The sequence below is a fragment of the Trypanosoma cruzi genome, genomic scaffold (assembly GCF_000209065.1).
Source record: "Trypanosoma cruzi strain CL Brener 1047053517181 genomic scaffold, whole genome shotgun sequence".
Classification (NCBI taxonomy): Eukaryota; Euglenozoa; class Kinetoplastea; order Trypanosomatida; family Trypanosomatidae; genus Trypanosoma; species Trypanosoma cruzi.
This window is the reverse complement of record NW_001849540.1, coordinates 112806-126861: the sequence shown is the minus strand read 5'-3', so window position 1 is coordinate 126861 and position 14056 is coordinate 112806. Positions and strand designations below refer to the sequence as shown.

Here is a 14056-nt window from a genome sequence, read left to right as displayed (position 1 = left end):
GAAGAGCAGCAGCAGCAGAGGCGTGCGCACCCACAAAATGGCGGCGTCGCTGCTGTCCGCACCGCCGGGATCCCGCATCCCAGTGGCGGTGCCTCCGCCATTGACGTCGGCTTGGCTGTTGCCCTCATTATTGTTGTGGGAAGTTTCCTGGGCTGCGTTGTCGCCGGATGGAGAAGAGGGCGTCTGACTGGAAGCTTCGGGTGCCGATGCCACATGTTCGTTCGTGTCTGTGGATGTCAGCAGGCTGACGGCGAAGTTTTCGCTTAGCTTTGGATAAGAGCCGCCTTCGTCTGTGTGCTCAGGCGACTTCTTATGCGGTGTCTCAGCTGCCTCCCCCGGCGGACTGCCGACGCCGCTTTGTGCCTGGCCAACAACCGCCGCTGTCGGTGCAGCCGCCGAACTGCAGTTTTTTATATTCTCGCTCAAAAAAATCCCTATGCTGGTCCAAACAACACTCGGTCTACCGCCAGGGGCGCACAGTCCGTTATTTTCCGCATCTTTGTAGACGTACCCAGCGGCAATGCACACCAGTGCACACTCATCCTCTCCTCCTCCACCTTCTGCAGGCTTATTAGCACACTTTCTCCAACCCGTCTCGCCGGGAAGACGCCAAATCAACTTACCGTCAGTCCTTGAACAAGAAACATGCACATCCATAAGGGTTTTTGCCGGCACAGCAGTCCCGCAGACGGACAAACAGCAGCAGCAGCACAAGAGCGCGAGGATCAGCAGGTCGCACACCACGCGGCGCCGCACAGTCACCATCATCATCATTCGTCGTAGAGTCGCTCGACTTTGTGAGACAATCTACACAGTGGGGCAAGGACAACAACAAGAAGAAGAGGGAGAGAGGAATACATGTGCCGCACTACAGGAACACGCACACACACGGTCGTGAAGCAGCGCCCAGCACCCCACACGCACACAAAAGGGGAAGGAGTAGAACAGTGTAGCCCCCAGGCTCCGGTGGATGTGGCTACAGTCCCGGGAACCGGGAAGGGGAGCGCATTCCTCGTGGAGGGCACGCGCCCGCGAAGAGTTGCCGAGCCCGCAGGAGATATGCAAGCAGGAATGACGGTGGGTGGGCGTTCGGTATGCGGTGTGTCTCACGGGAAAAAGAAAGCAATGCAAGGGACAAATCAAAATCCCACATTTTTCCATAAGCGGAGTCACATTTCGTTGTCGGCCAGGCAAATGACATCGGATGCCCCGCTCAGCCGCATCTGCCAGACGCCCCGCGGCCCACGTACATCGCGGAGAGAGCACGCAGCTCCTCAGGCTTCCCTCACCGGCACTGTCGTGCCAGCGCACGCATGTGAATGTCGCGCAAGGGTCCCACGAGCCCAACGGTGAGTCCATGCACCGCATTTCCCAGAACAAACTGGGGCACCTCGCTCTCTGCCCTTCGCCGCGGAGCCACTCCCGCACACACCGCCACATCCGCCACACCGCCGCGAATCACGGTCCTCCCACAAGACTCTCGCAAATGCACAGCACGCACGCACCCTCTCCTCCCAGCAATCAAAAAGAACGCACAATCCAAAACTTCTGTGAAGAAAAAGCAAAAACGACAACCCCTTCATGACAACAAACTGAAGTGACGACAACGAGGTGCGGCCGCAGCAGCCCGCACCCTTTCCGCAACGCATGGCTCCCCTCTCTCCTTCCCTCGCTTCTCACCCCATAGCCACCATGAAGAAATCTTTCGCGGATCGCCTGCCGGAATTCGCCGGCACCCACGATTGAAGGCAATGAACAAAGTGACGGCGGAGCCGCAGTGCACTCGTGTGCCGCGCAAGCGCGTCACTCGCCATAAGGCTCTATCAGCACCCCCCGCACCACCGTCCGCCTTCACCGCCTCGCCACACCAGCGATGCAAGGCACCCTTCTGGAGAAGATGCTCCCGCAGTAGCGCGCCAACGCTGCCGTCCGCCTGCCGCACCGCGCGGGCATCCTCGTCCTTCACACAGCACCGCAATTCGCTGGGCGCGATTTGAACCTCCAGATCTCTAGTCTCAGCGCAGTCCCTTAGCGTGTGGAGGAAGCAGCGCAGTCCCACATTTTCATCCGCAAAGCAATGCCACTTGCCGCGCCAATAAAAGACGATTATACGCGAGTGGGTGGCGCTCCGCAAGCGTCTACTGCGGACGCGCAAAGAACACGAAGCAGAGCAGCTCCACCGAGGACCCAGCGTGACGCGTTGCCATGAACTCCTGCAGCACCTGCTGCGTCAGCGCTTCCTCCGTCACGGTTGGTCCGTCCGCGGGGGGCGGCGTCAAAAGGAACCGCGCCGGCGTTACACTATCGCGACTGGAAAATGCGGTTTGCCACAGGAAGAAAATCCACGCCACCTACCAAAAACGAAAAAGACCAATGGGGAAAAGGAAGGGATGGTCACACAGGAGGGAGGGAGAAAAAGCAATGCGCAGGGCACACCCACGGCCGCAACAAGAGGGGCGGGGCGCATCCAAGTCCACGGCACCGTCCTTTACTTCTCTTCCTCGACGGAATAGCACTGCGGCTCACAGAAAGTCTTGGCGGGTGGCGTCCCACACTCACAAATGGAGCACGTTGCACACCATCCGCTCTCCTCCGAGTGCACTCAGCAGGCCGGCGCCCAGTCACCCTCGTGCCATCGCAATGGGGGACCACAAACAATCGGCGTCGCGGACCATCGGTGCCTCTAGCAGGAAAGAAAGCAGAAGAAATGGAACATGTCAACAGCACAATCAGCAGGGACACACCCAACGGAACAAGAAAACACAAAATAACAGTCAAAACGGCAGAGACAAAAACATATCCGCAGGGAATTACGAAAAACAAAAAAAAAATGAAACAAACAAACAAACAAAATGTGGGACCCCTGCAGGACTCATGGAAAAAAAAAAATGATTCGGCAGGACTTTCATGTGCCATGCAGCTAAAGACGATTGGGTGCTTGCACATATTACCTGCACAAACGAAAAACGTAATAATAAAAAAAGATCGCATTATTCCAGCATCCCACACAACATTCTTCACATTTCATGCGGCATCCGGCCTGTTCCTCCAATCCTCCTTTCGTGCAGTCCGTGGGACGCACAGCCGCAGGGCCGGCAACGCGTGTGGTCAAAAACAAAAACAAACAAGAGGGAGAAACACTTCGCTCATTACAGTGTTCAGCAACCTAAAATTACGCAAAGAAAAAACAACAGTAGTTATTACTCCGGCTGAACTACAGTGAAAAAAGACATTTAAAAGTAAAGAAATTGAAGAAGTAGAAGTAAAAAAAAGGCGGGCAATGCGGCATTTATTCTCCGTGAGGAGTCGCAAATCCACATTCTGTGGCTCAGAAGACTGCCACCACCCAAATACAATCCCAGAAGAAGCAGCAACACACAAGACACGCACGCACGCACGGTGTTGTTACCGCTCAAATCACGCAGTGTCAGTTTCACGTCGTTGAGAGAGGCGAGGCGGTCGTCGGGACTCACGCCGCTCCACACCCTGCGAGGTGACTATTTGTGGTGGGGATTCGTGTCCAGGGGCGTTGTGCCCATTCATTTCCATTCCGTAATATCCCCAGCAACGTACTCTCTGACACTGTCAACTACTCGAATCTTCTCGGGTGGTGTCGGAGCCGCTTCTCTCGTCGGAATGGGGACTCTGTCCCTGAGTGCACGCATCGCAGTGGAGTTCAGTGGGCGGCTGTACAGAAAGACGTTCGTCACCGTCACATGAGATTCGTGCCCACCACACGCGCCAAAGAAAAACCTCAGGACCTCAGGTGGCCTCTCGCCTGTTAACGGCACCTCTTCCTCCCCCAGCGACCGACCAACAATGTGCACAGAGGCCTTGTTGCCTTGCAGCATGAGTGCCACTTGGTGTTCTTTCCTCGGCTCCCAAGTGCTGCTCCGTGTCGTTGTCTTGCCTTCGAACGCCGTCACTCACTTCTTATTATGGCTGTACGACAGTCCCACGGTATGATTGGACGCAGTGTGTGCCAGCACCGCAGTCAGTGGAGAAGTGTTCCCACTCGGAGCCTCTTCGATGGTCACCGACGCCACAAGTGTGAAGTCGTGGCTCAAGGATACATGACGCACTTAATCACCCCGAGTGTTCACAGGCCATATTGCCCTGGACTCAAGTCCCGTCAATTGTAACCCATCGTTGTCCTTCACTGCATTCCTTCACCATCGCATGCAGGCAAGGGTACTCGTCGTTCCACGTGCCATCACTGGCCGCATCAAAAAAAACTGCCACCAGACACGCCGTGGGTGTAGACAATCTGGAGAAGAAAATGTCCTTTTGCGCCCAAGTACTGAGGATGGACTTGATTGCACTCAGTCCCTCCGTCATGCAGGAAAGTGAGATGACACGGCCCTCACCGTTGCCCCTCCGTTGTAAAAGATGCAAACTGCCATCCGAGTACAGCAGGGTGCTGGCGAGCATCCAATTCGCAGCATTGTCCACGGCAACCGGTCCAACAGGAAACGTGCGGTTGTTGTCCGTGACCCAAAGGCAGAGCGCAGTGGCCCTTTTCTCCCCCGAGGTGTGCCCTCTCTGTGTGCACAGCATGACCTTCCTTTCCTCAATGGTCGCGGTGATGAGGGCATCCACATGCAGGCTTTCCTTCTGAGAGACTCCTGATCGTGCGTTGGCCCACACGGCTGAGAGTGTCCCGATGGCCTCCGTCCACGCTGTCCCCATGTCACGCGACTCGTACACCCTCTGGCCATTCTCGCAGTCAACAATCATGGGAAGTGATCCCTCCCATTCTGTGACGCGGGGGTTAAGGCATTCCGCAGGGGAAATATCCTCAGAGAGCGCCCAGGTACTGCCGCTGTCCGTCGAGCAAATGATCATGGAGCAAACGTCTTCTGCCTTACTCTTCGCCATCAGAGGAAACACAAGCGTGCCATCCTCCATCACAACACCTGCGCCACCAGAAGCAATGAACTCCTTCCATTCACCTTCGTGAGAAGCAGAAGAGATCCGTTTCAGGAGTGGTTTGGGGTCGCCACATTCGATCCGTCCACTCTGCCTGCCACCCGTGGGATTCGTGACATCACCCACAACCAGTTTCGGCTCCAAGCCGCCCTCTCTCCAACACCCACCTTCGTAGGACACATCAGAGCTTCCAGTAAGAAGAAACACTCCGTCGCCCTTTCGTGATTGTTGTGGGGCGGAGCACAACACCCAAACTCTCCTTTCCCTCCGCTGCACCAACCACAGTGTGTGCCCTCCATGTATCCTTTTTGACCTCACCAACAAGAGTGGACCAATCCCACGCAGAGTCGATGCACTCCGCAACCACATCAGAAGAAAAGGGCTTACTTAATTGACCACCTTGATATTCGGCATCCATGCGACCCTCGGCGAAAGCTGCAATTACTCCACCAGCACTGACGAGAGAGGGTGAAGCAAATGAATCCCTCGTCGTAACTGGAACAATCCCATCCTTCGGCTGCACCAGCGTCATCTGCAGCACAAATAGATCGACTCCCTGCAGTAACTCAACATTTATTAAACCACTCATCGCATCATCAATGGGATCCCTCTTCGGCTCGGTGACAGGCGTGGGCCTTCTTTCGGATGGTGTCGGAGCCACATTGATATTCTAAACGTAAGCAAACTCAGGCTTCGTCTCGGACGTGTTGGTCCCCGTGTTGGATGCGGGACTCGGATCGACGTTATTGGGTGCGTCAGCCGCGGCAGACTGTTGTGCACCCTCGTTCTGACGTGACGGCTCAGCATTCACTTGCGGCGCAGTTGTCCCGCAGGATTTTGTGTCATCCTTCCCTTCACGGGGTGGCGGCAACTGACAGATGCCCGTCTGGTCAGCATCGCTGCTCCGTGCAGGCGGATGGATGGTTCCATCGGGAGAAATTTGACGCCACCACAATTCATAAGGGCCGGCGTATTTATGTGTCGTCACATTCATCGTGAAGGCAACGGTGGCCCCTTCCTCCTTCGTTGCACAGCTGGCAGCACAGTTGCTACATGTGTGCACCGCATTGGCCACATGGCATACAGCACCCAGCTCACCATCTCTGCTATGCATGCGCACATCAAAGCCACTGAAAGTATAATTCTCATACTGAGCCTCAGCACTGGCAGCAGAACGCTTCTTCCACACACACACACACAGCAACGCACGCGATAGCTCAGGCTGCCGTCACTCGGTGCACACAACACATCCACCGGCACAACCACCGCATTCGCATCACCAGATACATGTCCAGCAATCCCAGCAGCCGTCACGCACACAGAATTGCAGCAGTAGCAGCGCAATAGCGCAACTGCCAGCATGCACTACAAAAGGAGCATTCAAATCCACTGCAATGTGAATCCTGTGCGTGTGTGTGGTTGTGTGTGCCTGCAGAAACACAAAGCAAAGAAGTAGAAAAGAGGGAGCAGAGTATGTGGAGAGACGCACAAAAATGTGCAGCAGAGACGCGTGGCGGAAGCAACAAGAAGAAGACCGTTCAAACTCATGAATGCACTGCATTCCAAGCAGTGGCAACCCACACAAGATTTATTTTAAACAAAAAAACGTCCCCCTCGTCTTATACAAACCCCATCACACAAAATAATTACAAATAAAAAAAAATCGTCCATTACTGTTCCACACAAATTTAGAAATCGCCTAACTGCCGTGTGGCCACACCAAACTGTCTGTATATATTTTGCCCGGAAAGAAAATTGAAAAGATGGTTGCGTGTGCTTCAACCGTCTGACCCTCCATGTGTCCGCACATCGTTTATATTTCATGGGGTCATCTGCGTGTTGCTGCTCCCCTCAGCCCTCCCATCGGCGTGCGAGTGCGGCCCGCAGAGCACAGTCACTCGTGTGTGTGGGGACTGAGAGAAGCACGCAGACATGACGGGAGTCGCGTCTCTCCATCGGGAGAGTGAGCGCAGCAAAAAAAAAAAATCATCAGGAGGGGGAGAAATGCTGACGGGACTGCCAGCGCGTGAAATGAACACGCAAAGCAAAAAATCTTAAAAACACGGTGGCAGGGTGTGGCTGTGTGTGTGTGGCGCTGCGGGTGTCTGCCTGCCCTGGCCGCAAAGAAAACAAAACAAGAGGGAAAGAAATGTGTGCTCCGCCCCACAGGCCCTCGTCGCACGCCCACACGTCACGGCTCCCTCAGCGCGCCGTTCGTCGCGGCCCCTCCTCATGCGTGCAGCAGGCGAGGCGCACAGGGCCGTCGTCATGAGCGTGTCGGTGGGTGTGCAAGTGGAGCAGTTGGGCGGGAAACACACGGCACCCCTCACGGGAAGAGTGCAGCAAGAAACAATTAAAAAAGGGAAGAGTGGAAAAAGAGGCCCATATTGATTGCCCTCAAAAAGCAAAAAAGGGATGCGGGAGTTAGAGACAAAAAAACAGAAAGTAAAATGAAAAAAAAAAAAAACAATAAAAAAAAAGGGATTTATAAAAACACACACAAAAGTAAAAAAACAGTTATTTAGGAGGAGAAATTTCTTCCCAGAGAAAGTAATTCTGTGCAGTGGAGGTCGCACTTGTCCCACGCGGCAGCCAGTCACTCCTCACAGAGCCACAAACCCCACAGTCCCAACAGAAGGAGCAGCGATGGCAGCAGTCCGCTCTCATAAACAGTGCTGCCATCACCTGTTGCTCCTCCAACGGCATGGGAGCTCGAGGCCGCCGCCTTCCCCACACTTCCCTGCGATGTATTCGCCGGCAGTTGGTGTGTAGTGGCGGATTTCCCCACCGTTGTTACTTGCTTTGCTTCACTTTCTTGTCGAGGCCGCTGCAAGGTCGCTTGCACCACTGGAGCTTCAGAAGGTTTCGTAGCAGGAGGCGCCTTCTTTTCATCTTCTTCCACCGATTGAGAAACAGTTTCAGTTGGCTGCAAATTTCCCGGTGGTGACACAATATCTTTCGATGGTGAATCGGTAACTTCTTCCACATCGGCACTCCCACCTGAAAAAGTCAGCGGGCGGTTGTACAGCAGGACGTTCGACACAGTCACAGAAACGCCTTCTCGGCTTTCTGTGTTGTCTGCGCTGCCTCCATCTCCTCCAATGTAGAAGTGCGAGATCTCTTCCGAATCCCTATTTTTCAATTCACATAGCGCATTCCCCACACGCTGACCATCAACGTATGCGGAGACCTGTTTGCCGTTCTGTAGCACAATGGCCACCTGGTGTGTTCTCCCTCGCTTCCAAGTGCTGCTGTGCTCCTTGTTCGTTTCGTCACCACACAGCAACTGCCACTTCTTTCCGCTGTCGTATGACAACTCCATAAGTTTTTTTCCTCCGTTACTGCCCGCACGCACACCCAACAAAGGAAAAGGGCTCTCCCTTGGCTCACCGTCGATGGACACCGTCGCCACAAGAGTGAAGTTGTAATTCGCGAAGTGGTACAGCTGATTCTCCCCCTGCTTGCCAACAGGCCACTCCGCTCCTGCGCCACGCTCCGTGAAAGTCACGCCGTTATCCGTCTGCTCCACCCATTCATTATTATTTACTGTTGCGTTCACCCCGAGGTACTCGTCCTTCCATATCTTATCAAACAAACTGCCGGACAAAAAGCCAACCAGCCCATCCGTCGGCATGGCAGCGCTGCAGGCATTGTCAGCTAAGGCACTCTTCGCAGCACTTGAAGTGGGGCACAGCTGGGAGATACGTTCGTCCACTTCCTTCCACGTCTTCAGCACCTCCTTCACCCGCTCCAGCTGCGCAGTCAAACGCACAGACAAAAGACTGTGTGATGTTTCGTCATTGCCCTTCTTCTTCTTCTCGTACAGTGCAATCAACTTATCCTCATTATTATTATCTTCACCTCCAGCACTTTTGTACAGCAGGGAGCTGGCGGCAACTTCGTCTTCGTCCTTCTCGGATACCGGCCCAATATCGACAATGCGCGTATTGTCCGCCAGCCAAAGATGGAGTTCACTCTTTTCCTTGTTTTCGCTGCCTCTCTCCTTAGAATACACCGGCAGGGTAACGAGCATCACTTTTTTGTTGTCATCTCCATTTTCAAAAGTCGCTGTAGTGAACCCGCTCGCAACACGTTTCGTCTGTTCCTCGTGTTTGTTGCCCCACACGCGCGAGAGTGTCCCGAGTGCCTCCGTCCACGAAGCCCCCTTGTCACCGGACTCGTACACCCTGCGGCGGCCACCGTCACACGCAGTCATCATCATGAGTTTTCCCTCCTCCCACTCCACAACGGAGGGATAACTGCAGCCATCGGCAGACATCCCCTTCGACAGCTTCCACGTCAAAGTATCCTTCGAAGTGTATATGACCAGTGAGACAGTCTTTCCGTCATTTGATTCACCATTCTTCTCCTTCTTGCCTTCCACTGGGAAAACAAGCGTATCGTCATCCGTCTGAACGCCCGATCCACCGCCTGCAACCAGCTGCATCAAGGAATCCTGTTCGCCATCAGAGAAAGTGCCGACCAGTCGCTGGTTCTTATTCCACTGGATTTTTTTATTGCTTTCTTCAGAACTGACTTCCCCCTTCACCAGCAAAAGCCCCCAGTCACCTGCACCCCTCTCCTGAGGATTAGTAGCAGCTGCCCGGCTGTATTTTCCAGCAAGCATGTAAATATCATTTCCCTTCACAGCTGTTGTTGGTCGGCTCACATCTACTTTCTTACTGTGTGGGGAAGTGCCTTCCTCCAGAACTTGTGTCTTCGTGTTGGCATCATTCAGCACTTCCACCGGTGTGTTATCCTTTTTTTCCTCTGTTTCCGTGAGAAGTTGGGATGCAATGCCGGTAAAGCTGTCTTGACCCTTCTTGCACTGCGCCTCGGCAACGGCAAACACGTCACTTCCCACTTTCAAAAGGCTGGGAAAGCCCAAAGATTCCACAGTTTCACCCTCAGGGATTTTATTCCATACAAATTGGGGATCAGACGACTCCTTCACCCCAGTGACTGCAGCTCCACCACTGCCGCAGCAAACCATCACGACAAAAAGAAGCAGCGCCGCGGAAGTAAACAAACGCCGGGACATGTTGGGCCTCTGCGGTTCACTCTCTCTTCCTTCCCTCCTCCTTCCGCTGGATCCGGTCACACGGCGACGGTTGTGTATGCGGGGTGCCTTGACTGCAGCAACACGTAAGAGCATATAAATATGTGTGTGTGGGCGGTGTGTGTGTTGTTGGTCCTTTCAGTGCCTTCGAATTTCACAGTAGCGATTCGCGTTTGGTATTAACTTCCTTCTTGGAGGGGAGCAACAGACAGCAGCGGCAGAAAGACATCACAACAGCAGTGCACACCGCCACCACTCACAGCAAAACACAACATCACCATCCCCGCAGTCATTACTCCCCAGCACCTCTCAACAGCATAAAAAAATTAAGAAAAACAAGTGAGCAGCCTCCCAATGGGGACCGCAGGCCATGGCTCTGCAAATAAGGCAAGCGACAGGGGGCCACATGTGCAGCGAGGAATACCAGAGTTGCACTGCAACGGCACGGCAGCGTGATACCCCGTGGGGAGCATCGATGCAGACCAGCAACACCGCCTGCAAGAAAAGTTGCTTCTCCTGCTGAGCAAAAAGGAAAAACGGCCTCAGCAACCCAATAGTGAGAGGTCGCCTGCACCTCTTCGCAGAACCTGCAAGCTCTGCAGGCAAAAAGATGCAGATGACGCTCTGCTGCACGCGTGACGGCCGTCGCACCCTTCACAATGGCAATCGCATCCTGTGGCGCCACACGCCGCAGTGGATGCGCACAGTCTCCGTCTCCCTCACTCCTGCCCCTCTCACCGAAAACATATTGGTGGCCGTGGCACACTCACCGACATGTCAGAAAGCAATTGTGTTTCTTCTTCCCTCGCACATCGCACAGCAGCACCGCCAAACGCATTTCACTCCTCCTTTCGCGGATTCTCCTCAGACAAGCCTCCAACCACATTCATCGGCCCACAGGCACGCAGTCCGTAAACGTCACGCTGCTGCCCCGCATGATGGAGCCGCAAACACACCAAAATGGCACCCCGCTACTCGGCGCAAGCACTGTCTGGACACACAAAACAGGTTGCCCCAGTCAACAACAGCCCCCTCCAAGCAGTGAGGCAGGACTCGTCACCAACAATCAAACAATCAGCCCTTTGTCTTCTCCTTCCGCCATGCACGAGGTTTTGTCTGCCCCATACATCCTCCGTGGCGCCCGGACTCTCAATGAGCAGAAAACACACTATGCGTTCCTCGGCTCAACGAGAAGCCCATTGACAATTCTCAGCCAGTCGTCTCCCCGGGCTATGCATGGAGAGCACCACGGCAAGAATGCACAGAAGCTTATATGCAAACCTCCCAACTCATTCCACGTCAATAAAAAGCATGGCACCAGACATGGGCTTCACAACAATGTCGGCTGGCGCTTCCCTGAGAAGTCCCCAATACACACTGCACGTGATCAGAGTAAAGAAAAAGCAACGCCTCCAGTCCGACCGTCATTCCGCGGTGGAGATCAAAGCACAATCCAACAAAATGCCGCAAATCATCACATATTTCACACAGACCATCCGCGGCTCATGAGGCAAATGCACAGTACAGAAGAAGAGTCACGCTCACAAACACGCAAAGCACAGACAAAGAGGGAGTTGGGAAAAGCAGCACTAGAGAAACCTCAGCCAACGACAGAAGAGCTCGTGGGTGCTACGTCCAAAGCCATTCTTTGTGAATGCAAATGACAATAACGACAAACAACGTGAAGCACCTGTCAGGCGCCACAATATGGGCCATAGACATCACCCACCCATTCACTCGTCTCCCTCCCAATGGTGTGGCCCTCCTTCACCTCCACAAACAGGTTTGCCTCTCAGTCATGCGAGTCTCTGACGCAAGCACTCAAGGTGCGTTTCGGTAATCCAAAAGCCAACACCTCTGACCAACAGAGGACATGCTCGCAGAGACCACACGGCTCCTCAACGCAGCCTCAAGCCCTCCTCACGACTCTTTAATGCGATGGAGAGGAATAAAAGCGACTCTCGTGTCACAGAGGGTGGCCAATGGGAGCTGTGTCCACATGCAGAGAATGCCAAGTTGTGAAACAGGAGAGGCAAGAGGAGTGCTCGCAGTGGACGTCACCTGCCACGTCTGAAGTGCATCGTCACATTCGTGCAGCGGGGAACCAACGACACGGTTGTTGCGGTGGCTGCCCGTGTATGCACCTCACACTCGGGCCAATGAACGCCTCAAGGAACATCCTACCAAAAGTATACAAATCGCTGTGCAAACAGTAACAATTCTTGCCAACGTCCCGGCGGCCGCTCTTTTGGCGAGGCGCCGCTCTCCTTCTTCCTTTTCTCCTGTGTGTCGCCCTCGTATGGAGTGAAAACACCCTCCACGACAGGTGTCATCAAGTGCCTCCAAAGCATAAAAAGAATATCTACAGGGGCCGCTGGCCGGATTCTAAGTTTATAAATAACAGAAACCAAACAAGATAGGAATAAGAAATGAACGAATGGAATAAAAATGGGGATTCACCGTATCCTCAAGGTCTAGCAACAAGTAAGTGTACATTAATGTATGCATACTTTGTTAGTCACCATCGTGACCCAATCACTCTATTCGGATTGGACATATATATATGTAGGTGTGTGTATTCATAACTTGAGAAGTGGCAGACTTTGGGCTCCTCCAGCCACAAGAACCCGTCGCAAGGGTGTAAACCAAAAAGGGAACGAGTGGGAAAATAAGAAATAAAAAGTTAATAAAAAATCCTTCTTGCCGCTATCGGCTCCCTGCTCCCTTCAATCACCGTCTTCCAAAAGTATTCATGCGATAGGAAAAGGATAGTACAAAAATATCTCCGTTTTCTCAGGGCATATTCATTTAGGCGGCCAGTCTCTCCCGTGAGCATCCTCCTCGCAAGCTCCTAATAAAAACATAAAGATATATTTCTGTGGGGTTCTTTTCCTATCGCATGAATACTTTTGGAAGACGTTGATTGATGCAACCGAAGGAACCGATAACGTCAAGACGAATGTTTTAATTCTTTTTTTTTTTTTTTTACCATCCCAGTAACCTTCTTTTTTAAGTCCCCACCCTTGCGACGGTGTCTTGTGGCTGGAGGACCCCAAAGTCTGCCACTTCGTAAATAAGAAATATATTTATTTATGTATGCATCCAATCCGAATGCAGCGTTCAACATGTCGCGAGAGTGGGGCCACCATAATGCATAAATATATAAATATGCGGAGCAAACAGCGAGGATTTGGCGAGCCCACTGCCTCTCCATTGACTCATTCCTCCTTCCCTTCGTATTTTATCCCTTTAGAAAATTTGAAGATCCGGCCAGCAGCCCAGACGAGTATTTCTTCCTTTCGCTTTCCTGTTTGCGTGTGTGCCACAGGCACGGTTTGATTCAAGTGGCATTGGTGCCTCCACGCCATCACATCCTTCTGCTGCCGCATTTGCGGGGCAATTGGGTTTGGGCATCCAGAGCACACACACACACACACACATCCGCAGCAAAACCATAACTTGCATCCCTCCCATCCGCAGCCAAAAAGGCTCCTCCATTGAGCCACACGGAGACAGGGTCAAGGGGGAATTAGTTTAAGTTCTCTCTTTATTGGTAGCTGCCACGCGAAGCAACAGCAGTCGGGGGAAAAAAAAAGCAGGGAACAAAAGTGAACAAATAGGTATGACAAGGAAGCACCCCATTTTTTCCTTTTTTACTTCGTCCGGTAACGGTGCACGTTGCCTGTGAAATTTGGTGCGCATGACGGCAGGGGGTGCGGCCCCCGTTCGGTGAGAAGAGCATTAAAAGCCGTGTCGCGCCCTCGCGCCGCCTCAACTTCACACCAGACTCCAACGTGAGGGCCCCAGCAGCAATAGACTCCGGAAGTGACTTCACAGCAGCCTCTACTAGAATTGGGGTGGCCTTTATCCAACGTTGACGCATGAAATACGTTCAATGCGGCCACAAGAAAAATAACGGAGGCGTTTGCCGCCGCGTAGTTGAAGGAAATGTCATCGCAGAGCAACGCCTCCAGTATAAGACGAATGGAATCCTGTCGAGTGGAAGTGAAACTCGTCAGGCTGGGGTACGTGGGCACATTAACAACCCGGTAAAACAACTCCTCAAAG

At 53.2% G+C, this 14056-nt stretch overlaps 3 protein-coding genes and 2 pseudogenes across 3 annotated transcripts, besides 14 other annotated features; 1 reads left to right on the top strand and 4 right to left on the bottom strand.

The window, feature by feature from the left end:
- Positions 1-7324: a sequence feature (areas not merged during assembly with more than two copies in the genome that could not be assigned to a particular haplotype).
- On the bottom strand, positions 1852-2298 carry Tc00.1047053511873.41 (annotated as a pseudogene).
- Positions 2818-2852: a microsatellite.
- On the bottom strand, positions 3538-5523 carry Tc00.1047053511873.30 (annotated as a pseudogene).
- Tc00.1047053511873.20 (uncharacterized protein) lies at positions 5600-6043 on the bottom strand (the record flags this gene model as incomplete). The annotated part of the gene is made up of 1 exon (XM_802680.1): positions 5600-6043. The coding sequence occupies one exon, from the start codon at positions 6041-6043 to the stop codon at positions 5600-5602; it is 444 nt and encodes a 147-aa protein (XP_807773.1).
- Positions 7325-7744: a sequence feature (heterozygous, Esmeraldo-like haplotype).
- Positions 7362-7409: a sequence feature (T-rich).
- Positions 7526-10084, bottom strand: Tc00.1047053511873.10 (trans-sialidase, putative; the record flags this gene model as incomplete). The annotated part of the gene is made up of 1 exon (XM_802679.1): positions 7526-10084. One exon carries the CDS (start codon positions 10082-10084, stop codon positions 7526-7528), a length of 2559 nt encoding a protein of 852 aa, XP_807772.1.
- Positions 7745-8201: a sequence feature (areas merged during assembly that could not be assigned to a particular haplotype. This can correspond to areas where the two haplotypes were merged or to regions with more than two copies in the genome that were merged during assembly.).
- Positions 8202-8557: a sequence feature (heterozygous, non-Esmeraldo-like haplotype).
- Positions 8558-9326: a sequence feature (areas not merged during assembly with more than two copies in the genome that could not be assigned to a particular haplotype).
- Positions 9327-9529: a sequence feature (haploid, Esmeraldo-like haplotype).
- Positions 9530-10347: a sequence feature (heterozygous, Esmeraldo-like haplotype).
- Positions 10348-10551: a sequence feature (haploid, Esmeraldo-like haplotype).
- Positions 10552-14056: a sequence feature (areas not merged during assembly with more than two copies in the genome that could not be assigned to a particular haplotype).
- On the top strand, positions 10648-11652 carry Tc00.1047053511873.5 (uncharacterized protein; the record flags this gene model as incomplete). The annotated part of the gene is made up of 1 exon (XM_802681.1): positions 10648-11652. The coding sequence occupies one exon, from the start codon at positions 10648-10650 to the stop codon at positions 11650-11652; it is 1005 nt and encodes a 334-aa protein (XP_807774.1).
- Positions 12565-12841: a mobile genetic element.
- Positions 12954-13073: a mobile genetic element.
- Positions 13409-13428: a microsatellite.